Source organism: Apium graveolens, chromosome 7 (assembly GCF_009905375.1).
Source record: "Apium graveolens cultivar Ventura chromosome 7, ASM990537v1, whole genome shotgun sequence".
In the NCBI taxonomy this organism is placed as follows: domain Eukaryota; kingdom Viridiplantae; phylum Streptophyta; class Magnoliopsida; order Apiales; family Apiaceae; genus Apium; species Apium graveolens.
In genome coordinates, this window is record NC_133653.1 from 190,209,845 (window position 1) to 190,236,647 (window position 26,803).

Genomic DNA, 26,803 nt, shown 5'->3' on the forward strand with positions numbered 1-26,803 from the left:
TCCAGGATATTGCTCCACCAGCCAAGGTGAACACGTATCCAGTCACTCCATTGGAACCAGACTTCTTAGCTATCCAACTTGCATCACTGTACCCTTCAAGCACACCAGGAAATCTCCTGTAGTGTAAACTAAGGTACATTGTGCCTTTTAGATATCTAAGTACTCTATCAAGAGCATCCCAATGAGTTCTGTTTGGACAGCTTGTATATCTCGCCAATTTAGACACAGAATATGAAATATCTGGTCTAGTACAGTTAGCAAGATACTGCAAGCTCCCAATAATCTGAGAATACCTTAACTGAGACACAGGCACTCCTGAAGTATTCTTGACAAGGGCAACTTTCGAATCATAAGGTGTACTAGCGATTCTACACTGTGAATAACCATATTTCTCAAGTATAGATTTCTCTATATAATGAGATTGAGTCAAGGTTATTCCTTCAGTGGACTGAATCAATTTGATTCCAAGAATCACACTTGCCTCACCCATATCCTTCATTTCAAAATGCCTTTTCAAGAATTCTTTAGTCTCGTTAATAATCTCAATATTGGTTCCAAACAATAAAATATCATCCACATATAGGCACAAGATAACACACTCATTACCTTTAACTTTAGTGTAGACACACTTATCACTTTCATTAATCTTATAACTGAAAGGCAATATAGTTTCATCAAATTTTTTATGCCAATCTCTGGGAGCTTGTTTCAAGCCATAGATGGACTTGATCAACTTACATACTTTCCTTTCATTGCCTGATGCAACAAATCCATCAGGCTGATCCATATAAATCTCTTCCTCAAGTTCACCATGAAGAAAAGCCGTCTTTACATCCATCTGATGAATGATAAGACCATGGACTGAAGCCAATGCTATAAGCATTCGGATTGTTACAATTCTTGCAACCGGAGAGTATATATCAAAATAATCAATTCCTTCCTTTTGCTTAAAACCCTTAGCTACCAGTCTAGCTTTGTACTTATCTATTGAGCCGTCAGGGTTCAATTTCCTTTTAAAGACCCATTTGCACCCAATAGTAGAACACCCAGGAGGGAGATCAACCAACTCCCATGTTCCATTGGAAACAATAGAGTCAATTTCACTCTTGACAGCGCCCTTCCAGTGCCTTGACTCAGAAGAATCCATAGCTTGCCGGAAAGTTAAAGGTTCGTCCTCGATATTGTAAGTGATGAAATCACCTCCAAAATCCTTGACTATTTTTGCACGCTTACTTCTCCTTGGTTCCTCTAATTCCTTAGGAATAGAGCAACTACTAGGTTCCGCCCCCACATTTGTCATCTTTTTCACATGATCAGGAATAGAACTTGATGTGTGAGTAGGATCTTCCTCAGAAGTCGTTTCAGGTATTCCAGTCTTCATAGGGTAGACATCCTCAAAGAATGCCGCATCTCGAAATTCAACTATCGTGTTTGCCACTATACCATCTATGTCAGATTTTAACACTAAAAATCTCATAGCTGTAGTGGTTTCAAGATAGCCCAGAAAGATACAGTCAACAGTCTTTGGACCTAGTTTATTTCTCTTGTGTTCAGGAACAAGCACCTTAGCAAGGCACCCCCACACACGAAGATACTTAAGACTAGTCATCCTGCCTTTCCATAACTCCAAGGGTGTTTTATCCATGTGTTTCAGAGGGACTCTATTCAAAATATGGCAAGCCGTATTTAGAGCCTCTCCCCACATGTATTTAGGTAACCCAGAGTTAATAAGCATACTATTAATCATATCTTTAAATGTTCTGTTCTTTCGCTCAGCAACCCCATTAGACTCAGGTGTGTATGGTGGAGTAACTTCATGAACTATACCATTGTTTGCACAAAATTCATTAAAAGCATTACTCGTATACTCACCACCTCTATCAGATCTCAATCTTTTAAGTAACTTACTAGTTTGTTTTTCTACTTCAGTTTTATATATAATGAATTTACTAAGTGCTTCATCCTTATGTCTAAGTAAATAAACATAACAATATCTACTACTATCATCTATAAAAGTAATGAAGTATCTAAACTGGTCCTTGGTCAACACACCACCAAATTCACAAATATCAGTGTGTACTAAATCTAACAAGTCTGAATCCCTAACAACGTTATGAAAAGGTTTCCTTATCTGTTTAGCAGACACACATACTTGACATTTAGAATTCTTTTCTATGGTATATTTTGGAATCAACTCTAAGTTCATCATGTTCTTAAGAGCACCAAAGTTTAAATGACCTAGTCTAGCATGCCATATATTTGAGGATTCAATACAATTAACAGTAGGAATAACATTATTATTCAAACTTCCCAAAACGGGATCCGCATTAATAACAAATAAACTATTTGACAAGTAACCCTTGCCAAAGAATGTACCAGTGTGAATAAGAACTACTTTATTACACTTGAACGAAATTTCAAAACCACTAGAAACTAAACAGCTTCCACTTATTATATTTCTACGCATGTCGGGAACATGATGCACTCTCGTCAGAGATAGAATACGTCCTGAAGGGAACTTCAGATCCACGTTTCCAACTCCATGTACTTGAGCAGCACTAGCATTCCCCATCTTCACAGTCAGGCTATGACTCTGTTGATAAGATACAAATAAACTAATATCAGCACAAATATGTACATTAGCTCCAGTATCTATCAACCATTCATTTGACAGATAGGTAGAAAATATCACAGGGTTGTAGGATACATACCGGTCAACGTTGGTTTCAGAAGCCGTAGCCTCACCAACAACCATGTTCACTACAGGCCCACTTGCGGTTCCAAGCACAACATTTGCTTGTGCTACCTCGGTTTTCTTCGCTTTCTTCGTCGAGCAGTCCTTACTCCAGTGCCCAACCTGCCCACAAGACCAGCATGGTTTGTTTGCCTTGGGTTTCTTGGCCTTGTCCTTGTCACTCTTAGGTTTATTACTATTAGCTTTCTTAGCAAAAGCCTTCCTTTTTTGTCCTACAGTTGCTATGTTTACCTTCGAGGTACCGTGTTCAGTTGGCATCACATGTCCCTGTTTGGACTTGTGTTGTTCTTGTACCGAGATGTCCAGCATAAGGTTGGTCCAGGTGATCTCTCCTTTCTGTCTTTTCAGGGAGAGAGAGAACTCTTCCCAAGACTTCGGGAGTTTTTCAATCACACTCATCACCTTGAACTTCTCCGGGAGATTCATTCCAGACTCCTTCAAAGCATGCACTATCATCTCGAACTCATGCACCTGCTCAGTCATGGACTTATTGTCCACCAGCTTGAACTCGAGGAACCTTGCCACAGAATACTTTTCTAGACCTTGTGAGTCAGTATTATGTGTCTGGTCCAGCTTCTCCCATAAGAGTTTTGCAGAGTAGGCATCAGAAGAATAGATATCAAACAAAGTGTTTGTTAGTGCCGCAAGAATGGCCGCTCTAGCCACTCCATCCTTCTCAGCCCACTTCGCAAAAGCCTTAACTGTGTCAGCCTTCTCTTGATCCACTACTGGTTTCTCATATTCCACAACCGACCACAGACCCTTTATAGTCAACCACAGCTTCATCCTTTTCTGCCAGCGAGAAAAGCCAATGCCACCATTGAATTTCTCCGGTAAACCGGTTAGTTCAACAGCCTGTGGGAAACTATAGGTGGTCCAATCAATGGCCCCAGCAGTTACACCCGAACTGCTACCACCACCAACGATAACCTCACTTTCGTTAACCATTATGCTAAATTCTAAATAACTAATAATCTCTTCAAGAATGTTGAGAAAAACTCACTAACAAGTATAGCAACATAGAGGCAAGTGTATAAAGAATTTAACAAGTTTAGGCCAAGACCACAGTTAACAAAACAAAACATGCAGGTAAACAAAATCAGTAACTGAAATAACGTAGAGAGAAAGAAAGATGTACCCGAAACCATAGCTTTCAACAGTGACTGAAATAAAGGTTTACAGATACAAAACGCCAAGAAAATGATTACAGCTGAGTCACCAGGCCTTGCTCGAAGTCCTGGCTGCTCTTGAAGAGATTATTGCCCCCTACCTGCTGCGTTTGGGATGTGCGCAATATCTCCACCAGGATAAAACAGCTCGGAGTTTATGTTAACAGCAGCAACAAAACCTCCACTTCGACCAGCACCTCAGTCGCCGGAAAATATCAGCACTTCAGTTCTTGTGGGAGAGAAATGCAGAGAGGTTGAAGAGAAGAGATGAGAATGTAGTGTGCGCAATATCTCCACCAGGATAAAACAGCTCGGAGTTTATGTTAACAGCAGCAACAAAACCTCCACTTCGACCAGCACCTCAGTCGCCGGAAAATATCAGCACTTCAGTTCTTGTGGGAGAGAAATGCAGAGAGGTTGAAGAGAAGAGATGAGAATGTAGTGTGTTGTCTATTTCTATTCATTCAGTTTAGCCTCTATTTATAGGAGAGGAAAAATGAAACTGTCAACACACTTAATGTCTGAATTAAACTGCTTCATTAATAAAAAAATAAAAACTGATCAGATTTTGAATTTAAATTATTTGTAACAGTTTTTCACATTAACACCCACATTATTATCAGAACTTAAGTTAAGTTCTGATTTAACTCATCAGTACTTAAGTTCTGACAACAACACAATGGACCATCACACACCTTAGTAGTTGTATACTACTCATGTGGGTAATACCATATAAAGCACACAACCCCCTTTATTTATTTCAATGTGGGACAAACATTCTCAAATTTTCCAAACTTTTCCAAGCTACTTTCAACTCTCATTTCATATGGATTTCATTAAGAAAATTCTTAAAACCATACATGAAAATTTAAGTTCAAATATCATTGAACAATTTCCAATCATTAGATTTTAGGATTAACATTAAGAACATAATTTAATTAAGCTCTAAAATCCTAATTTTCTAACGGTTTGTACCGAATATAAATATATCAACATCTGAGAGTTGTTTATTAGAGACATTTGAACTTCTGTGTTTCTTCTGGAAGCGCTGCATCTGCAAGCTAGGAACTCTCTGGTCGAAATACGACTCCTTCGTCAAAGTTGATATCCAGTAAAATCATTGCCCAGTCCAGTGATGAAGTGTATTCTTGGTTAAAACTCGCTGGAAATCGCCAATAAGTGGAAAATTAATGGATGTGCATATGAATGTGATGTGGCTCTGAACTCTATGGCCATTAAAACTAGTTAACAACTCCATTTTTCATACTTTCTAAGTTTATTACTCGAATAAAATATATAATCATGTTGAAAGGCAAGTTATTATTGAGAAAATAAGCGTAAAAGTGATATCCAAGTTGCAACATATTAATTTTGATATCAATAAATAATTAACTTCGAGAGCTCAACCTGGGAAATATAATTCATTTTCTACCATAATTCCGTTACATGTCAAAAGTTTGTTAACCATCACAAACTAGAAAGATAACGTAGGAGTTACTAATTATATCTCACTTTTTTTTTATTAATTAGACTTATATGCCTATAATTGAGTATTTGTTCTTAATCTAATAAATCTAGCGATAATCCCCATCTCATCATGCTCAATCATGGCCATGGCCTTCTTAGGATTTATAGAATGCCTGTGCTTGCTCTAGAGCATTCAGGAACTCAAATGTCATACCAGCATAGTATAAAAGACAAACTGGCAACGGAAGCATTACTGGAACCATCTCATGCATCCCTTTTCTTTTCTTGAAACATCTTCAAATAATTCATTTCCCACCATTTAAATTAAAATTTGATTCAATCATCCCCTACAGTTTAATCCCTACCATCAGCCAAGACACTGGCATTTTCAAGCCATATAACTATAAACCAGTGATCAAACATTCTTAATACAAACATGTCCCCTGCTCTTTCTCTGTTCCAGCCTTGCTTTCCCATATGCACAATTCATGGCCTTACAGATAATTCCCATGCATCACCAACACCCAACAGCAAGAACAGATATCCCGGTTTACACATTAACACGAAACTCAACCGGAGAGATCTTTTGAATCGAGTCGGTCTCACATTTATTGGTGGAGCTATAGTTCAGCAGCCTGCAAGAGCTCAAGTAGAGAACACGAAGGATGCTACTTCAAGTAGAATGTCATATTCAAGATTTTTGCAGTACCTTGATGCTGGTGCTGTCAATAAAGTGGACTTGTTTGAGAATGGGACTGTGGTGATCGCGGAGATAATGATTCCTGAACTCAATAAGAGTCAGAGAGTTAAGATACAGTTACCTGGATTGCCGCAAGAGTTGTTGAGGAAACTCAAAGACAAAGATGTTGATTTTGCAGCTCATCCCATGGAAATGAATGTATCAGCTGTGTTTCTTGACTTGTTAGGGAATTTGGCTTTTCCCTTGTATTTGATTGGCAGCTTACTGATCAGAACTCCTATGAATTCACCTGGAGGAGGTCCTAACTTTCCGTTGGATTAGGAAGGTATGACAATCACACACACACGCACTCACATTTGTATGGGATTTGCATTCCATGAGATTGTTAAACCACAGAAGGTACATCAGATGACAGTAAAGACTTATGCAACTTCAACTTTTTCAACTGCAAAACACCAAACATACATGTCAAGTTGGCAGTTGCTACGTCTGGCACAACTCCGTCGGATACAGAACCTTTCGCACTAAAGAATGGATATGATACACTTAACTAACAGAATTTTGTTTGCCTATGCCAACAGAAGTAAAGCTAAATTTGAGATGGAACCCAACACTAGGGTGGCCTTTGATGATGTAGCTGGAGTTGAAGAAGCAAAGCAAGATTTACAAGAAATTGTCGAGTTCCTTAAAATTCCAGAAAAGTTTGCTGCAGTTAGTGCAAAGATTCCAAAAGGAGTACTTTTAGTTGGGCCAGCTGGGACTGGCAAGACATTGCTGGCTCGAGCCATAGCTGGAGAAGCAGGAGTGCCATTCTTTTCACTTTCAGGTTCTGAGTTTGTTGAGATGTTTGTAGGAGTGGGGGCTTCCAGGGTAAGAGACTTATTCAATAAGGCAAAAATGAACAGTCCTTGCTTGGTTTTTATAGATGAGATAGATGCTGTTGGAAGGCAAAGAGGAACTGGCATTGGCGGGGGTAACGACGAGAGAGAGCAAACCTTAAATCAGTTGCTCACTGAAATTGATGGTTTTAGTGGTGATAGTGGAGTGATTGTCATTGCGGCAACAAACAGACCCGAAATTCTTGACCCTGCTCTTCTTAGACCAGGAAGGTTTGACAGGCAGGTTGGTTCTCCTTTTCCTAATCACCTTAACGGAGCTGTAGTCTCTCTAGGAAATTTTTTCTTCTTAATCAAACACACAAAATAAGATGATGATAAATTTTTATGGTAGATCATACTCTGAAATTAGATATGCATATGTATTTTCTGGCTTGATCAAAGGAGAAATGTATCTTTAACTATGAAATTGAGGCAAGTATTTGAAGTATGTGGATCAGCAATGCACACTATCTTGATCCTGAAAACCAATTGTGTGTACGTGTTATGCTGTCTAAGGTCATTTACTTTACAATATTTGAGGGGAAGCTTGGTGTTTGTCTTGCATAGGTAACAGTTGGACTATCAGATGTAAGAGGAAGAGAAGCAATCCTAAAAGTTCATAGTAACAACAAGAGGCTTGACAAAGATGTGTCTCTGGCTGTTATCGCTATGCGAACGCCTGGGTTTAGTGGTGCTGATCTAGCTAATCTCATGAATGAGGCTGCAATTCTTGCTGGTCGGAGGGTAAAAAATAGGATAACATCAAAGGAAATAGATGATTGGATTGACAGAATAGTGGCAGGAATGGAAGGAACCAAGATGACTGATGGAAAGAGCAAGATTCTGGTGGCTTATCATGAAATTGGGCATGCTGTTTGTTCGTGAGTGAATCATCTTATATTATTCACAATCATAATAACATGCCTCAAATTCCGCAGGGTTGTGCCTAGAATCAGATTCTTAGGTTTCTAATCGAGTTTCAATTTTGCAGGACATTAACCCCCGGCCATGACCCAGTGCAAAAGGTCACCTTAATCCCTCGAGGCCAGGCTCGTGGTCTGACATGGTTCATACCTAACGAAGACCTCACACTTCTCTCAAAACAACAACTATTTGCTAGGATAGTTAGTGGCCTTGGTGGTGGAGCAGCTGAAGAAGTTATATTTGGTGAATCAGAAATCACTACAGGGGCAGCCGAGGACCTGCAGCAGATAACTTGGATAGCAAGACAGGTGATTTCCATTGAAAATTTGCTTATGATATATCTCCTTGTAAGGAAATAGTTAGGAGGAGTCTACTTGAAATTATAAAACAAAGCAGTACAGTAACAGACTTAATGATTTGACTCTACTTGATCACCAGATGGTAACAATGTATGGTATGTCAGAGATAGGGCCTTGGGCATTAAGTTAACTGAGGCACAGAGCAGTGATGTGGTACTGAGGATGCTAGTGAGAAATTCAATGTCAGAGAAGCTCGCAAAAGATATAGATACAAATATAAGAAGTATAGTCGAGAGCGCATACCAAATTGCAAGAAACCATATAAGGGGCAACAGAGAAGCCATTGATAAACTAGTACAAGTGCTACTTGACAAGGAGACGCTAACTGGGGAAGAGTTTAGAGCAATCCTTTCAGAATTTCCTGATATATCGAGTCATAAAGCTCATAGAAGCCTTTCTCGTGAAATGAACAAGGTCTAATGTAGAACATAGGGCTGGAGTTGCTGAGACAACTCCATCTAAATTATGTGTACAGTCATTCGAAGCAACATTATTATAACATGAGCACACACTATTGAACCATGTACAGAAGCCTATTTGCGCCTGGTTTCAGATTAAATGTGCTACCATTGTTGTGTTCACAATACTACTATATTATGCTAATTCCTGCAACTTAAGACTGTGTTCAGACTTCAGAGTACTGCTATATTGTGCCACTTCTGCAACTTAAGACAATAAACCCTATTAGCTATGCAAACTTGATGATAGTCACTTCATCAGTTCTACATGCAAGAACAATGCATCGTACTATGGCATTTAAACAATACCTGAGAATTAGCCAGAGTAGCGCAATCAGAAGAAGCAAATAAGTAATTTGCCTGTACCAAAACAGGACGGGCACTGGCCCCGCCAAAATTGTAGTTTCAGGCAACTGGTGTCAAATGTAAACATCATTATGCACAATTTAATTAGAACAAGCATAAGTAGAAAAGACTAATGGTTTGAGAATATGATTGATGCAAGTACAACTGCTACTGCTTCATTTGTGCTATTAAGACATGTATATGCATGCCCAATACTGCAACAATCACTAAGACCGTTAAGAAATTTTACATGGGATATTTGTCTGACAGAAAGAAAGCTAATAATACTCAAGAAGATAACTGATTCAAGTGATATGTACTCTTCCCATTCGGGGTTGGGGAGGGGGCATGTATCTATTTAATGGGGAAAAAGGAGGAGACAATCATATGCAATTTGGGACCGGAAGAAACAAGAAGCCGTGCTGAGACAATACTCTAGAGAGTTAAGATCCTAAGAAACCATCAACTTTAGTATTTGTTTTCCTCGAGAGAAATTTCATGCAAATAGGTGGGTTTATTCCCGCTAATGCTAGTATGGAACTGGGTAAAGTCCATATCCCATCTCCACAAATTAATCCTGAAGCTACAGCAGGGCCAAATGCATCAGCTTTTGTCTTGTTTAGTTTTTGCCAAACAAATAGTATCAGGCTTCCAACGCACATGTCAATGGCAAAGTAACCCCCAAGAAAAAATGGAATAGCCATTGCCATTGGAAGTGGAATATACTTTGATCGCTTCTTTCCCACTGCATCTCTAATGGCATTGACAACAATGGCAGCGGCAAAGAACACATAGCAAAGCTTGAGACAGTTCTTTGGTAATGCTGAAAATCCTTCAACCCCCAAAATTGACATGTTGCGATATACAAGTGCATAAGGGGCTGGGTACTCTGAACCAGGGACTCCAAGATTATTGAAGGCCTTGTAGAAGAGCCAAAAGACACATGGGGATATTACACAACCCATAGCAGTTCCAATAATTTGGCTCACAAACATTGACCTAGGTGAAGCCAGGGTCATATAACCTGTTTTGAAGTCCTGCATCAGGTCAGATGCAGTGGAGACGATGTTCATCATAACTCCACAAGCTGCCAATCCCGCAAGAACACCACCATGTGAAGCTCCTGCCCATGCCCCAATTGTAAAGATAGCAAGCTTTCCATAGGTAGAAGCCAGGGACCAATCGGTGAGACCAGTACCATAAGAATTGCAAAAGGCTAGTACTGGTGCAAAAATGTATATGACAGCAGCATGGTACCACTTTAGATGTGGAAAGATATGAGGAAGAGTTGCAGCAGATATAATAGCAACAGTGACATAACCAGCCACTGCAAACCACGTTGGGATTTGGTCCTTGAGGAACATCTGGGTTCTACGCTCATCATCATATGACAGAGATGGAGTTTCTGTGGAAGACTGACCAGCTTCTACTGGTAACGTTTCAGGTTTTTTCATCCGAATTTGGCGAGACAATCCAAATAAAGTATGACCCAAGACTTTTAAGAAATTATAGAGACCATCACCAAGGATCATGGCTATGGCTATGAATACCTGAAAAGGAAGATTGAAAGGTGGGTAAAATATAGCATGCCTTTTCGTGTATGCTTAAAATAACAACGAAAGAAAATTACCTTGTAACCTTGCAAACCATTGAGACTGCTTGGGCTAAGGTCTGCAGGGTACCAATGCCCCTTCCTGTCCTCGATGAGAGGCCACATTATACCCCAAGAAATAATTGCTCCAAGTAGTAATGAAACATTGATCAGATATGGACAAATCATTCCCACACCAACATAAGTTGCTGAGAAGTCAAAGAAAAACCTACAGATTTTTTATATAGAACGATAAAAACTGTCAGGACTCAAATAGGAACAATACAGGATGATTAAAACAATAGATCTTGATATTTAACATGTACAAACACACTTTGAACTTTAAAAAAAACGATTGCTCAAACAATATCAATAATTTATCTGTTTCACCCTTACTTCAAATTAATTCAAAACTAAGAGGCACAAGATTCTTAGATTAGCTCACAATTACATACTTGTTTCTATAAGCTTCAAGTCCAAACGTAGGGAACTCTTTGAATCCACAGGCATCGCCAGCAGTGAAGAACCACTGGAAGAAACCCCACACGAAGCTGAATGAGAAAAATTTTCCCAGAGCTTTAACTTGTTTTCTGCAGTGAATTGATGAAAAGGAGATTGTGAAAATTAAATTGAACATTTCAAGTATATACTGGGATTAATACAGGATATATGATAACATCCTCACTTAGCTAGCCTGGCTCCTTGAGGAGTGTGGAAGCTGTTTATTAGGTGAGCAGTCGCAGTGCCACTTGGGTAAATCAGTTTGAAGTCTATGATCATTATCTGCAAAAATTTAAAAAGAAGCGAACTAAGACACTGACAAATTTAGTGCAAGTTTCATTTAGTCTCGCTTTATAAATTGGAACTTTCCATGAATGTAAGCATCATGCTTTGCCGCAATTAAAATACTCAAAGATGGCAATGATCAAAATGTAATAGAACTACTTTGCAACACTTATCTAAGCATTTGGTGGATTTATTCTTTCAATAGGATACTTGTATTTCTAATTTCTGCAATGAAAGAGTGCTGGATCGCACAAAACCTGTATGTGTACCTTTCGAAGTGGCACCACAGAGAATAGTCCAAGAAAACTAACAACAAATAGAAATCCAATCATCCAATGTAGCTGAGGATTTTTTATATTTTGTGCAGCATTAGCTTCGGTTGATTGTTTTGCTACAATCTCACTCATGCCAAACAGGTAGCTACCAAAGCCTCCTGTTAATTAAAACATCATAAGAAGTAGGTTTAACAAGTTAAATGCTAATATTTTAGTCTGTTAATGCACAATGCAACATGTCTAACGGAATTTATGAAGGTAAAGCAAGAGGTGACATTCATAGACGAAGAGGTACTAGGCCAGACTGATAATCTCATACAGTCTACAACCAAAATTTTATTTTACAGAACACGTTTAAAGATATTTCTTAAGTTTCAGTTTATTTCGTTTGAACCTTAGGTTACTATGTATTAACCCGGTGTACTATGCTGTCTAAATATCATTACGGATTCAAAAGATACGTATAAAAATATAGACGATACAATCTTGAAGATAATGTGCCAACAGTAGCAGACAGAAAACTACCAACATTAAAAAAATAGTGTGGCGACATTTTCAAATGGAGAAGCGCCAGTTCTGATAATAAATTCACTTATGAGTTATGAAGGACACACCCCTGAGGAGCCACATAATTTGATGGTCACCACACCACTAATTCGATTCACAAGAGCAGCCATGGAACATGCACTACTGTCATGCCAAATTATTGTTTGGCACTACTTTATTGGTTTTAAGGCAGTATTTCTCTAAACATATTTACCTCAAAATTTAAGTGTCTATACATCTTGCACCAATATAGCAGTACTTAGTGAATTCCTACAACCTCAGAAACTGTCAATATATAACTGAAAACATACTGGCCTCCCTGTCAAAAATGTAAAATCTTGTACTTTTTTCGGTTTATTTTTTTAAATGAAAAAATAAATTAAAATTTTTAAATTAGGAAAATGCCAAAACCAGTGTGTATTTTTGAGCAGATGAGTACACTTTTGAAGTAAAAAACTCTAATTTCTGTTATTCAAATCATAAGGACCAAAAATGCATGACCTCAAATAATGGAACAATGGGCCCTATCCTTCTAAATATATATGCACAAACAAAAATCTGGAAATCCTTACACGAAACCATTATCAATTTGTTTTTGTCATCCTACTTACTAAAGCCTTATCCATTGTACATGACTGATAATTTCATCATGTACATCCAAGTTATCATTTATAGGCCAATGGTAGGCACTATATAACACAGGGTTTTCTTTCCAATTTTTCCTTCTCTTGCATTCGTTAACTACTATAATTTTTTTAAAATATATAAGCATTAAACAATAAAAAATTTAGCACACTTATAAATATATAGAGAACTAATTTAGACTTAGAAAGTGAGTATTGTTCTTTAACAAAAAAAACATAACAAAAAATTGCAGACACATTGGTCCTACGGTCTCAATTCGACTTGTAAATAAATAATCTACGGACATTGGTTTAAATGTGAACATGTCTGATAATAAATTAGCAGAACCACCAAATCAAATCATAGAGTACCATTAAAACATAAAATATTAGCACTAATAAAGTTACGGGTTCTCCTAAAACCTAAAATTGTCGGCCCCAGAAAACGTTAAAAACGTCTCAACTGGATCATATATTATATTCTAATGATGCATAAAAAAGAGGAAAGTGTACCGGAGAAAGCGATGCCGGAAGTGGCAACAACGCAGGTCTGAATGACAGTATTCTCCTGTCTAGTAAACGGCTGTTTCAACAACCCACTTCTGCTCAAAAAGGTAGTCCACGTCTTGACAAAAAAGAAGCCAAGAAGGCCAGCAGAAACATTTAAAGAAGGAATAATACCAGTAGTCAAGTTAAGTTTCATGACAATAAAAGTGAACAAGATGCCGAGAAAAAGGCTGACGACAAAAGCACGGAGAGTGAGCTGGTTTTGCCAGGAGGGGACTTGTTTGGACTCGAACATCATTTCTACTGACTCTCTGTAGTCTTCGTCGTTGTCGGCTGTTGTGTACTTGGGCTTTTGTGGGGCTTCGTCGGTAATGCGTTGGGTGGCCATGGCGGGGGTGGAGGAGAGTGTGGTCAGGGGAGGGGGTGTGGTTTTCGAGGTGGTTCTCGAAATGATGAAATGTCGTGGTTATTAAAGGTAGGTATAGTATTGTTTGGTGTTTTTTGTATCGGGAGTGGAGAAAATGGAGCGATTCTGACAGGACTAGACTAGGACACTAGGGGGACGCTAGCCTAATTAACGGACTCATACTACAGAGAAATGGTCTTTTCTTTAGAATAAGCGAACGGCCCCACTGCTTCCTTAAGAAAAAAGTTAATTTCAACCACTATAACCAAAACTCAGCTCGCTTCCCTTATGCACCGGTCACTGGCATGGTTGTAAAAATCGGAAATCGGTACTAATCGGTAAAGCTACCGATTAGGGATTAATTGGTAATACGGAGATTAATCGGTGTAAAAATCGGATATATTTTTAATATTAAATTAAAAATATTTAAATAAAAATATAAGAAAATGGGCTTATTAGTATGGTTTGTAAACTTGTCCAAATGTGGCTCATACCACTACCACATCTACAATTATATATTAGTAAACCCCCTCAACTATCTTCCTCATCTCTGTATCTAGGTATCTATCCTATCACTTTTCTTTAGCCGCCTTTACCATCTTCCCCAGTAAACCACCTAAACCACCATTTTTGTATCATTCAAAACTTAAGAGCATCTCGTTGTTTATTCTTCCGGAATCACCATTACATTCAATCACTCTGTTTATATATCTCGTGATAAAGCATCATCATTACATGCAATCAATCAAGGATTACATAACACACACCCTACACACACATATGGCGTTTGATTTGTGCGGATCGATGATTAAGATTGAAAACTCTGCTTATTTCGGACCCAATTTTTGATTTTCAACCGATTTTGATCCAGGTTTGACCGGATTTTGACCGGATTTCTCAGAAAACATTTTTCCGGCCGTTTTCACTGAATTTGATCGGTAGCCCGCCGTTTGACGATTAATCGGCCGATTAATCGTCAAAATCGGCGATTTTTACAACCATGGTCACTAGTATAGGTGTCACGGGGTCAGATTTTCAACCCTGAATTCTCTAATCTGTGCAGCCTACTCAGTCGCCCACCAACACGCCCAAGCAGTCAGCCTTTTGAGAGGTTGTCGCCCAGCAGCCCCGGCAGCACCAGCAACCCCAGCAAACCCAAACACAGCGGATATGATATTGAATCAATGCACAACAGGAACCAATCGTGTGTGCTAAGTGTGTCTAATTACCAAGCAAATGTAAGACACAACAGATTACGAGCCTGAATACCAACCTTCTATTGACCAATAATATAAGGATACAACTCGATTATGCTTACAGACTTAGTTTACTACCTAGCATAATAATACAACCCAACATATGTTTACAGACTTTTCCCTACTGCCGAACATATGGATACATGTTTTGTGCATACAAGCCAACATGCATGATTACATTCTCACAATGCCTATCTATATATATATGAGCCTGGTCCCGGCCCCAGCAGCCCCAACGGCCACAACAGGCCCAGCAGCCCCAACTGCTGGTAGTTACAAGTGATTCCCTAATTTTGAATGCCTTCAATCAGTTATTTCCCACCAAGTCTTGAACCATAACTGCAAGGTAGTTATCCCAACCACCCACTAGTGTATATTCCAACACTTATGCATATATATAGTGCATATATATCTCAGCCCCCATGTGTCACACATGTGCCTACGGTTTTGACCATGCCTTAGTCATCTTGGACTCCCAACTGAGCTCCCAGCTCAGTGTCACCCATATTTAGACCAACCAGCAATCCCACATAAACACAGCAGCTCAAGTCTGCGTTGCCGCCTGGCGACTAGTCCGTGTCACCGCCTGGCGCCCAATCTGAGTCCCCGCCTGGCGACTAGTCCGTGTCGCCGCCAGGCGCTCAATCTGAGTCCCCGCCTGGCGACTAGTCCGTGTCGCTGCCAGGTGAATCTCGATCCCAAAATGAAATCTAGCCTAAGGGTCTTACAAACCCTCCCACACCTCCTGAGTTTGATGTCCTCATCAAATCAGCAGCAACTATGAGAAGTCCGTCTCCCCTAGTAGCGAAACCAACGCCTATGAACCAATGCTGCAAATCCGACTACGGTTCCTGCCACTGTCAAACCCAGTCAGCTATCACCAGTTGATTAGATTAACCTCCAAGGTTTCTCCCCTTTAGTCACCAAAATTCAGATGATCATGTGTAATCGCACAGTCGCCTACACATCCAATATCATCCTGACTTAAGTTCCAGCAGCGTCTACCACCCTTAGAGACATTGACTTAGGCCCCCTTTCAGAAAAATACCAAGTTTGTTGCCTTGTAGAGATGCGTCGGCAAAAATAATCTGATCCCAAATATAATGTCGCCAACCAGCACTTGAACAGTCCACAACTTCTGCATTTTCTTCTTACCCTTGTCAAACCAATAGGAACCCAGCCATCTCAAATCATGAACATGTTTCAACCATGATCATATTCCTCCAAGTCACTTCAATCCATATGAGCGACCAAAGGCCAACATAGCCCAGCAATGTTAACTATCCAAAAGCCAACATAACCAAAATCCAAGATCAGCGCTCTTCCCTTAACAAGACCTGTCCCCGGAAGAATCATATACCCATGATGCACGCCAATCGCCATAAACAAATCAGCCACCATCGATCTGCACACCACATAACCGTGGTTAGTGTTTCCAACACTTGTCACCAAATCTGTAACATAGTCCAGCCCTCATCGCTGAACCTTCACGCCAATGCCCCCACGCTGCGCCACAGTCACCATGACTGCCTCAAAAATCAGATGCGCCTCCACCAAAGAGAGATGACTTTTGTGCAATTCTTGCACTTTTCCCACCTTGAACAGAAGTTTCAAGCCCAGAGTGATCTCCATCATCACCCAACGAAATATCTCCAGCATCTCGCCTTGATAACTCCAAGTAAAACTCAACTCATTCTACTTCGCTTAACCAACGATCAGCCAACATCCCAACTCGAAAAGAGATCTCCTTGAACCTTCTCTCTATGGAGTCGTACTGATCCCCAAGAGCATTTTTAAAGTCACCAAGATCATACTTCATGGCCCTGCATTTCCTTATCAATGGCACCAAATTTCTGACCATGGACTCGCCCAACACTTTTTTGAAATCCAGCAAAATCAACTTTCCTCCCACATGATCCAGTCATCATGTCAAATCCCAAACTGATCAACGCAGCGACTTGTCACGGGGTCATATTTTCAACCCTGAATTCTCTGATCCGTCCGGCCTACTCAGTTGCCCACCAATGCGCCCAAGCAGTCAGCCTTCCGAGAGGTTGTCGCCCAGCAGCCCCGGCAGCACCAACAACCCCAGCAAACCCAAGCACAACGGATATGATATTCAACCAACGCACAACAGGAACCAATCGTGTGTGCTAAGTGTGTCTAATTACCAAGCAAATGTAAGAACAACAGATTACGAGCCTGAATGCATAACCTTCTATTGACCAACAATATAGGGATACAACTCGATTATGCTTACAGACTTAGGTTACTGCCTAGCATAATAATACAACCCAACATATGTTTACAGACTTTTCCATACTGCCTAACATATGGATACATTTTTTTTTCATACAAGCCAATATGCATGATTACATTCTCACAATGCCTATCTATATATATAGGAGCCTGGTCCCGGCCCCCAACAGCCACAACAGGCCCAACAGCCCCAACTGCTGGCAGTTACAAGCGGTTCCCTGATTTTGAATTCCTCCAATCAGTTATTTCCCATCAAGTCTTGAACCATAACTGCAAGGTACTTATCCCAACCACCCACTAGTGCATATTCCAGCAGTTATGCATATATATAGTGTATATATATCTCAGCCCCCATGTGCCTACGGTTTTGACCATGCCTTAGTCATCTTGGACTCCCAACTTTTCTCCCAACTCAGTATCGCCCACATTTAGACCAACCAGCAATCCCACACAAACACAGCAGCTCAAGTTTGCGTTGCCACCTGACGACTAGTCCGTGTCACCGCCTGGCGCCCAATCTGAGTCCCCACCTGGAAACTAGTCCGTGTCGCCGTTTGGCGCTCAATCTGAGTCCCCGCCTGGCGTCTAGTCTGTGTCGCCGCCAGGTGAATCTCGATCCAAAAATGAAATCCAGCCTAAGGGTCTTACAATAGGCCTCTACAATACACTAACATCTGCTTTTATGTGAGTAGCTGGATTTTAATTTGGTTGGAATTTATGTGCATAATATAAAAGAATGAATCGATTAAATTTTTAACTTTAATTTTTAGATAATTTATCAAAAATATTCATATTATCGAATTTATTTCAAAATATAATAAACTTTATATATATATTTGCAACATATGTTACCCGAATTAACATATGAGATAAAAAAAGTTACATATAAACTCGCAATGTATTCTTGTAAAAATAATTGCAACTTGAATATAAAGCTTATAAAATATACATGTATTATAAACTTATTTAAGTAAAAGGAAACTAAGAAATAAATTAGGCAGGGAAATATTTTTCACTTTCCTGGGACTTATTTGATAACTCATGAGCGGAATGAAAGGAACTAAACTTGTAATACCCAAAATTTGGCATTGGATTAATGCGGGTCGAACACGGGATAATTAAAATCAAAATTGGTATTGCGTTGCAAAAAGAGGGCATCTAGACGCGTCCATGATGTCTAGGACGTGTCCACTATGGTGAGAGTACTTACTAGAGTGATCTTTTTGGCAAAGGAGATTAAAGACGCGTCCATGTAAGTAGGGCGCGCCCACTTGTTGTGGAAATGTTTATCAAACATAATTCCGTGGTAAGGAGGTTTTGGAAGCACCTACCTGGTGTAGAACGTGTCTAGGGTGGTACGACGCGCCCACCATGATGGAGGTATCTAGCAATTGTGGTCTTTTAACAATGAAGGTTGGAGTACGCGCCCAGAGGCTTAGAACGCGTCCTGTCACTGTGAAATGCTATGAGAGGTAGTAGTTGAGAAAACAATACAGGCTTCATGAAGGTCAAGATGCGCCCAATGTCTTAGGACGCGTCCTACGTGTGGTCAGTGCATTCTCATGAGGAAAGCTTAAGATAAAGCATACATGAAAAAGGGTAATGGATAATTATTTCTACTAACGTATTTGTTTCAGGTACTCTTTGAAGAATTCCCTCCTTGAGACGGTCAAGGAGGGGGATGTCCATGAAAAGCTAGAAGGCCTCTAGGGGTATGCCTGATGATTCAAGGCCTCCTCCTGTATTCAACGGGTGTCCTCGTTGGGGATGCGGGGTTAACTTCGGTTTGTGCTTTGGGAACTCTGTTCTTGTATTCAACGGGTGTCCTCGTTGGAGAACTTTGGAGTCATCCTGCACTTTGCACCCAGGAGCTTGGGATCATCTGTCCAGTTATCTGGTGGGTTATCCTCATTCGGGGGAAAGGGACGCGTCCGGCATTTGGGGTGAACCGTGGCTATACCTGCGTCCGTAAATCAAGGGAGATAGCTGTAGCAGGGTGTTATCCTTGCCCAGGGAGATGCACTATCCGTGAAGTCCTACGATTATGAAAGAGCCTTGGGCCTTCGTGGTTGGGCCTCATAGTTGGACATTCCTAAAGCTAGCGGAAGATGGATTCTTGATGGGCTTCTACCGGGTCTAGGAATAAGAAGTCTAAGCCTATTAGATTTATTATTCCCAAAGAACTACGTCAGGCTTGATCCCTATATAAAGGGTACGTAGAAACATTGAGAGGGTAAGAAGTTGAGAGCTGATACGAGAGCCACCACTTACTCTGATCAATCTCAGCCTAAAATAACCACAAACTACCACACACCGCTTGATTTTCTGGCGAAGAACCACCGTCATAGATCTTAATTCCGGCGAGAAACCTCAACCTTTGTTGTTACCAGATTCCTCCGTCAACAAATTGGCGCTAGAAAAAGGGGGCTGATTAAGATCGTAATATTGGGAGGAAAAGATGACTTACAATCATGATGGAAGTTCTTATGATGGAAGTGATAGAAGATCTGAAGGAGAGGGCGAGGGAGGCTACACTCCCCACGAACCCTACGTGCCCATAAATATGGCAGATCCCCCGAGAGCTCCAGATGTGGGAGGAACACCTCCAATTCTCATCAGCAACGCTGATATCTTAGAGCAATTGTACTGTATGGGGGATACACTTAACAGTTTTCAGTCAAGACTGAATACAGTGGAGCATCACAGGACGAGGAGGGGTCATCGTTTACCCGTCATGGCCACGCCATGGGAAAAGCACCCGTAGTTGAGAGGGATGCCCAAGCCAGCAGAGAAAACCCGCGAATCACTCCGCGGTGTTTGGAATATTCTGATGATATAGAACCTATTGTGGAGCTTGTCAACGAGGACACGGATGGTAGAGCAAGGCCTCATCCCGGTAATCAAGATACACCACATCCATACAGGTCTGGAAGTACAATGGACGAGCATCGTCCTGCGGAAAATATTTAAAACCCAGATGAGGAAAGAAGAGATTTTTCGACTCCGAAGAGAAGGCTTGGCATAAGTTTGGGAGATGATGATTTGAGAATGTTGTTGGTGGAAAGGCAGAAAGAAAGAAGCGCTGGAGACACGAGGCCCCGTGATACAACGTGTGTGCCCCCTACAGACCGAGCATGAGCGTGCCCCTCCGCGAGGAAGGTTTGGAAACTATGGCTGAGGCTATCAGGGGAATGGACGAGGAAGGATGAGATATCATCATGGAAGGGTGCCATATAATGGATGAAGAGATGACGCGCCCTCTATAGGAGAACCCCTCGTCATTGTTCATATAGCTTCCCACAGTGTTAAGGGTAGTGGAACCAGGACGCGTTTGCATGACCTTGACATCGCTCAAGGTCAAGAAAGGTTGCAAAATAATGAAAAAATACCACGACGCGATCAGGAGGAACCTCATGCGAAAGGGAATGCTCAAAATCGAGATGGAAACATACCACAGCCGCAACCTCAGGGCGAGGGGCGGCAAGATCCACCGGTACACCCGGGGGGTAACCAAGGGGAACAACCCATCGTCCAAACTATTCCTGGGGTAGGGACGTTCAACGTGAATGATCTTAAGAGGTTGCTCAACCATCTTGAAGGAGGTAGGGTTACAACGATTGCACAAGCTCCATCCTCTTTTATTGCTGTTGTGAGGGAAACGCAGCTGCCTGCAGGATACAGGAACACAACCAATGACTTGCGTTTTCATGGGAACTCCGACCCCGTGAAATTCCTGGGGCGTTTTAACATTGAAATGGATGTATATCAAGTACCTGATTTGGCATGATGCCATCTCCTGGCAGCCACCTTTAGAAAAGGTGCTCAATAATGGTTCCAAAAACTTGGTCCAGGGGTGATCACATCTTGGGAACAGATGAAAACCTTGTTTCTAACTCAGTTCCAGGCTGCAGTAAAATATACGCCACCGGTTACCACGTTGGCCAATGTGAAACAGAAAGAAGGGGAAAGTTTTACCTCATACTTTAAAAGGTTCAATGCAGAGTCTACTTTGGTGAGGGACGCAACTGAAGAGATACTGAAAATACTCCTTATAGTTGGTCTGCTTGTAGGAACAGATTTCAGGAAACACCTGCAAGGAAAGGATCCTGTGTCATTGGCAGATGTACTTGCGCAGGCGGAATCCTTCAAAGTGATTGAACATTTACTTGCTGAAACAAAGAAGAATAATAACACCCACAACTCCAAGGGGCAAGCTAATAGGAGAGACAGGTCCGTAAGCCCAGATTACCGGCGGAATGCCCGAAGTCCTAAAAGGGTGAATACCGTGAACACGCAGAGAGAATGAAGTCCACCATCAAACTATAAAAAGAGGGTGAGCAATTACACTCCACTAGCAGCATCTATTGATCACATCTTTGAGGTGAATAAGGACAGAGGAATCTTCAAGAAATCAGACCGTTTGACTTCATGGCAGAGTAGAGACAAGAAGAAGTATTGTGATTACCATGAGTCCACCGGTCATGACACCCACGAGTGTCATCACCTAAAAGATGAAATTGAAGAATTGATCAAGGCTAGATAACTGGGAGAATGGATTGACAAGGTAAAATGACGCATGGGAAGTGATGACAAGGGGAAAGATGAAAGGCAGCCCCCGCGGGCGGAAGACGTTGAAAAGGCAACGGAGGTTAAGTTCCAAAGAGCTGGCAGTATCGGGGTAATTTTTGGAGGACACCCCTTTGTCGGTGATAGTAATCGGGCGTTGGAAACAAATGCAAGAGAGGCACGACATCCACCACTCACCAATATTCATAGCTTGGAAGATGGACCTCCAAAAATATTCAAAAGGGAATCAACTGACATTAAGTTCATGGAAAGAGAGCCAAGATGGGTACATCATCCCCATAACGATGCGCTGGTGATAACTATGCTTATTGGGGCAATGAACGTGCATCGCGTCTTCTTGGACAACGGAAGCTCTATGAACATCCTGTATTACAGCACATACAAAAAATTGGGTTTTCCAGATAGTGACATGAATTTTAAAGACGCCCACGTCTACGGCTTTACTGGAGGGGCTATAAGAGTCATGGGTTCGGTTAGGCTTCCTGTCACAATCGGGGAAGGGGCTCTATATGTCACTTAAGTGATAGACTTTAAAGTGCTGGATCAGGACTCCGCGCACAACGTGTTGGTGGGCAGACCTTGGTTGCGAGCGTTCAGGGTGATAACCTCGATACATCACTTGATGATAAAGTTCCCAACGCCTAACGGAGTGGGTAGTCTGAGAGGATCGCAATACGAGTCACGCGACTGCTATCACAAGGCTGTTAAAGAATTTTGCAGGAGAAGGTATGAGGGAAAAGGTCTTCCATTTGAGGATGCGGAGGATATTCAGACAAAACCAAGTGGGGAGGTTTATGCCCATTATTTTGTGGAAGGTCCAGAGGAAGAAGGAACTCATGCTACCGAGACCCCCGTTTTGACGTCGAGGATTGTTTCGAGGATCCGTAGGGTGGAAGAAGTCGTGGTAAACCATATAGAGGGGATCATGCAAAAGGAGGTCAACGGAGAAAAGTTAGAAGGAAGAAGTGAGATTTTACAAAGTATCGAAAGTAGCCTCAAAATGGATGCTCCTCAAAACGAGGACGCGCCCTTGAAGAATGAGAAGGGAATTCAGGTTGATGCTCCTCAAAACGAGGACGCGCCCTTCACCCCGCATTGCATAAAGCCATGCCTTGTTCTAAGGTGGATGCTCCCACACATGGGGACGCGCCCTCGAATACAAGAATGGAGGTCGAGGACCCCCGGGACTTTGATTTTGATCTAGATCCTAGGATCCCTATGCCTGCCGAGAAAACGGGGTCGGTCGAAGACACAATATCTGTTTCGGTCGATGAGGATGACCCAAACAAGGTTTTGAAGGTGGGATATCAGCTAAGTGATGAAATGAGGGAAAGACTTACCCAATTTCTGGTTAAAAATCTCGATGTCTTCGTATGGAGTCATTCAGACATGGTAAATCGACCCAGGGGTAATGTGTCATCGGTTAAACATCTTCCCTAATTACACGAGCATATGATAAAAATGTCGCCCCGTGAGCGGGGAAAGGGCGATAGCATTAAAGGAAGAGGTGGACCGATTGTTGGAAGTGGGGTTAATCAAAGAATCTTACTACCCCGAGTGGCTCGCAAATCTGGTGCTCGTAAAAAAGCCGAATGGGAAGTGGAGGGCATGTGTGGATTTCACATATCTCAATAAGGCTTGCCCGAAGGACAGCTTTCCGCTCCCACGAATTGATCGGTGGGTTGACGCGACTGCAGGGCATGCCTTATTAAGCTTTATGGATCCCTATTCTGGTTACAATCAAATTCCCATGTATGGTCCCGATCAGGAGCATACATCCTTCATCACTGAAAGGGGGCTATACTGCTATATAGGGATGCCGTTTGGATTGATCAACGCTGGCGCGACCTACCAGCGGTTGGTAAACATGATGTTCAAAAACCAGATTGGGAAAACCATGAAGGTATATGTGGATGATATGTTGGTAAAATCCAAGGAGGCAAATGACCATATCAGGCACTTGATGGAAATGTTTGACATCCTGAGGAGTTTTCGCATGAAGTTGAATCCACAAAAGTGTGTGTTTGGCATGGAGTCGGGCAAGTTTCTTGGGTTCATCGTCAACTATAGGGGAATTGAAGCCAACCTCGCGAAGATCAAGGCATTGGTGGATATGAAATCACCCACCAATGTGAAATAAGTGCATAGTTTAACTGGGAGGATCGCGTTGAATCGTTTTGTTTCCAAATCATCCGATAGATGCAAGGAATTCTTTAAGGCAATTAAGTTGGAAAGGAAAGACTTCGTGTGGACACCAGGATGTGAAGAGGCTTTTAGGAGGATCAAGGAACTACTGGGAAACCCTCCCATATTGTCGAAACCATTAGATGGAGAATCTCTAATACTGTACCTTGCAGTGTCTGAGTATTCAATCAGCGCTGTGCTGGTAAGAGAGGAGGATGAGCAACAATTACTAGTGTATTATGTGAGCAAGAAATTGCACGATGCTGAGACTCGCTACACAAATATGGAGAAGTTGGTTTATGCCTTGATCTTTGCGTCAAGGAAGTTACGGCCATACTTCCAGGCCCATAGAATTGAAGTCCGTACAGCATATCCGCTGCGGCAAGTCCTTCACAAACCAGAATCATCGGGGAGAATGTTGAAATGGGCTGTGGAGTTGGGAAAGTTTGACTTGGAATACATGCCCCGTACAGCAATTAAAGGACAAGCCTTAGCCGATTTCTTGTTGGAATTTGATTTTGCTGTTGATGATAAGGCTTTGGTAGTGCTCCAGCCCCCTCATAATGAGGAATTTTTGGAAGAGTTCCCACATCCCTGGTGGATCTTGTATGTAGATGGGGCAATTAACAATGGAGGAGCATGTGCGGGCATAGTACTCGTGTCTCCGGAAGGCCATCATCTGATGAGTGCAATTCACTTCAAATTTTATGCAACAAATAATGATGCGGAGTATGAAGCATTGATTAATGGCCTAAAGATTGCTTTAGAAATGGGAGTGCGAAACCTAATTGCGAGGAGCGACTCGGAGCTGGTGGTAAATAAGGTGAATGGGGGATTTCAAGCGCGAGGACCGCGAACGGAACTATACTTAAGGTGCACGCAGCGCCTGATTGGAAGGTTCAAAGAGGTTAGGCTGGAATACATACCTTGGGAAAAGAATAGCAACGCGGGATGCCCTGGAAAAAATGGGATCCCAGTAAGAGGCAGTTTTGTTGGGATTTATACCCTTAGAAATCCAGGAAATTCCTAGTATCCCGGAGGTGGAGGCGATGCAAATAGATGAAGCTCCCAAGGAAACATGGATGACACCCATTCTTGCCTACATTCACAAGAGAACACTCATTGAGGATAAGTTCAATGCTCGTCGACTCCACTACCAGGCTGCAAGGTATGTGGTGTACGATGAAGTTCTATATACGAGAGGTTTCAATCAACCGCTACTCAGATGCGTCGATGAAGAAGAAGGAAATTATATCCTAAGGGAGGTTCATGAAGGAATTTATGGTAATCACCCGGGGGTAACTCGTTGGCGATAAAAATTTTACGCCAAGGTTATTATTGGCCAACTATGAAGGAGGACGCTGTAAATTTCGTCAGAGCCTGCGGTCGCTGCCAACGCTTTGTGAATTACTCGTCTATGCCAGCGACACTCTTGACACCTATGGTAAGCCCATGGACATTCACCATTTGGGGAATTGATCTTATTGGAGAATTATCTAAGGCTAAAGGAGATGTCAAATATGCAGTGGTCGCGGTTGATTACTTTACTAAATGGGTGGAAGTTATGCCGTTGGCGACTATGACCGCAAAGAAAATCAAAGATTTTGTCTTCAACTCCATCGTGTGCAGGTTTGGAATCCCTTACAAGCTTGTGTCTGACAATGTAAAACAGTTTGACAGCAAGGAGTTATGACAACTATGTGAGGATCTGAAAGTTAAGAAGGAGTTTGTAGCGGTCTATCATCCTCAAAGCAATGGGTAGACAGATGTTGTGAATAAAATAATAAAGCATACCCTCAAGACCAAACTGGAAGAGCGCAAAGGGAATTGGCCTGACGAACTCCTAAAAGTGATGTGGTCCTATAACACTACTCTGCGATCTACTATGGGAGAAACTCCGTTTATGCTGACTTACAGTTATGAAGATATGGTCCCTGTGGAAGTTGGTTCAGGGTCGCTTCGTAGAGATCGTTACGCGGAGGAAGATGCAGAGGTTAATCAAAGGCTTCATTTGGATCTTTTGGAAGAAACAAGGGAAAATTCCCAGTTGAGACTTGCGGCATATCAACAGCGTGCTGCAAGGTATTACAACAAGAAGGTAAAGGGACAGCTGCTGAAGGTAGGAGATTTGGTGCTTAAGAAGGTAATGCCAAACACAAAGAATCCCCAGCATGGAGTGTTTGGATCTAATTGGGAAGGACCATAAAGGATAAAAGCAATCTTGTGGAAAGGGACTTATAACCTTGAGGATTTGGAAGGAAACCTGGTTCCGCGAGCGTGGAACGTGGAACATCTCCGAAAGTATTATCATTAAGGCGCGTCTTTGGCCCCTTACATATCTTTTTTATTACATACTTAGGGTTGTGCCCAGATTATAGTCTAGAAGCAATAAAATTCCTCCTAGCCTAGGGGGTAGTGCATGTAGTACTTACCTTAGAACTAGTTAAAGGATCATTTTTTTCGAATAAATTCTCCACAGAGCATAATAGTCGTGGGACTGGTGCACTTTTGACACCAGAGCGCAGTATTAATAAAAACTTTGAAAAATTCCAAAGGCTGTTTGTTTGATTTGTTTGGTTATGTGACGCGTCCTAATCACAGGGTGCGCCCTGAGAATGAGTTCTTTATGCATATTTATAGAGAAAACACTAAAGAAATCCAAGTAAAAAATGGAAAATGGGACGCGTCTGGGGTCTAAGGACGCGCCCAAGTAACCTTGGTTGATGCT

General features: G+C 41.5%; 4 protein-coding genes across 5 annotated transcripts; 3 read left to right on the forward strand and 1 right to left on the reverse strand.

Moving 5' to 3' along the window:
* The first annotated feature begins 5,610 nt into the window (after positions 1–5,610).
* LOC141670455 (ATP-dependent zinc metalloprotease FTSH 6, chloroplastic-like) lies at positions 5,611–8,680 on the forward strand. The gene is given in 7 exon segments (XM_074476297.1): positions 5,611–6,401; positions 6,404–6,416; positions 6,673–7,213; positions 7,537–7,850; positions 7,961–8,201; positions 8,332–8,377; positions 8,380–8,680. Coding segments are annotated over 7 exon segments (2,022 nt in total). The 5' UTR covers positions 5,611–5,827; the 3' UTR covers positions 8,673–8,680.
* Positions 8,681–9,176: 496 nt separating this feature from the next.
* On the reverse strand, positions 9,177–13,963 carry LOC141670454 (putative metal-nicotianamine transporter YSL7). 2 transcript variants are annotated; one of them, XM_074476296.1, is made up of 7 exons: positions 13,603–13,743; positions 13,390–13,501; positions 11,702–11,865; positions 11,332–11,429; positions 11,102–11,236; positions 10,686–10,875; positions 9,177–10,605 (listed from the first exon to the last, which is right to left on the reverse strand). In XM_074476296.1, the coding sequence occupies exons 3-7, from the start codon at positions 11,837–11,839 to the stop codon at positions 9,499–9,501; spliced, it is 1,668 nt and encodes a 555-aa protein (XP_074332397.1). In that variant the 5' UTR covers positions 11,840–11,865; positions 13,390–13,501; positions 13,603–13,743; the 3' UTR covers positions 9,177–9,498. The 2 variants fall into 2 exon arrangements, with proteins under 2 accessions (XP_074332397.1, XP_074332396.1); XM_074476295.1 differs by having other exon boundaries at positions 13,390–13,963.
* A 9,389-nt stretch (positions 13,964–23,352) lies between these two features.
* LOC141674277 (uncharacterized) lies at positions 23,353–25,391 on the forward strand. Its single transcript, XM_074480999.1, has 3 exons — positions 23,353–23,501; positions 24,091–24,982; positions 25,095–25,391. The coding sequence occupies exons 1-3, from the start codon at positions 23,353–23,355 to the stop codon at positions 25,389–25,391; spliced, it is 1,338 nt and encodes a 445-aa protein (XP_074337100.1).
* A 569-nt stretch (positions 25,392–25,960) lies between these two features.
* LOC141674278 (uncharacterized) lies at positions 25,961–26,281 on the forward strand. Its single transcript, XM_074481000.1, has one exon. The coding sequence runs from the start codon at positions 25,961–25,963 to the stop codon at positions 26,279–26,281; it is 321 nt and encodes a 106-aa protein (XP_074337101.1).
* The last annotated feature ends 522 nt before the right edge of the window (positions 26,282–26,803 follow it).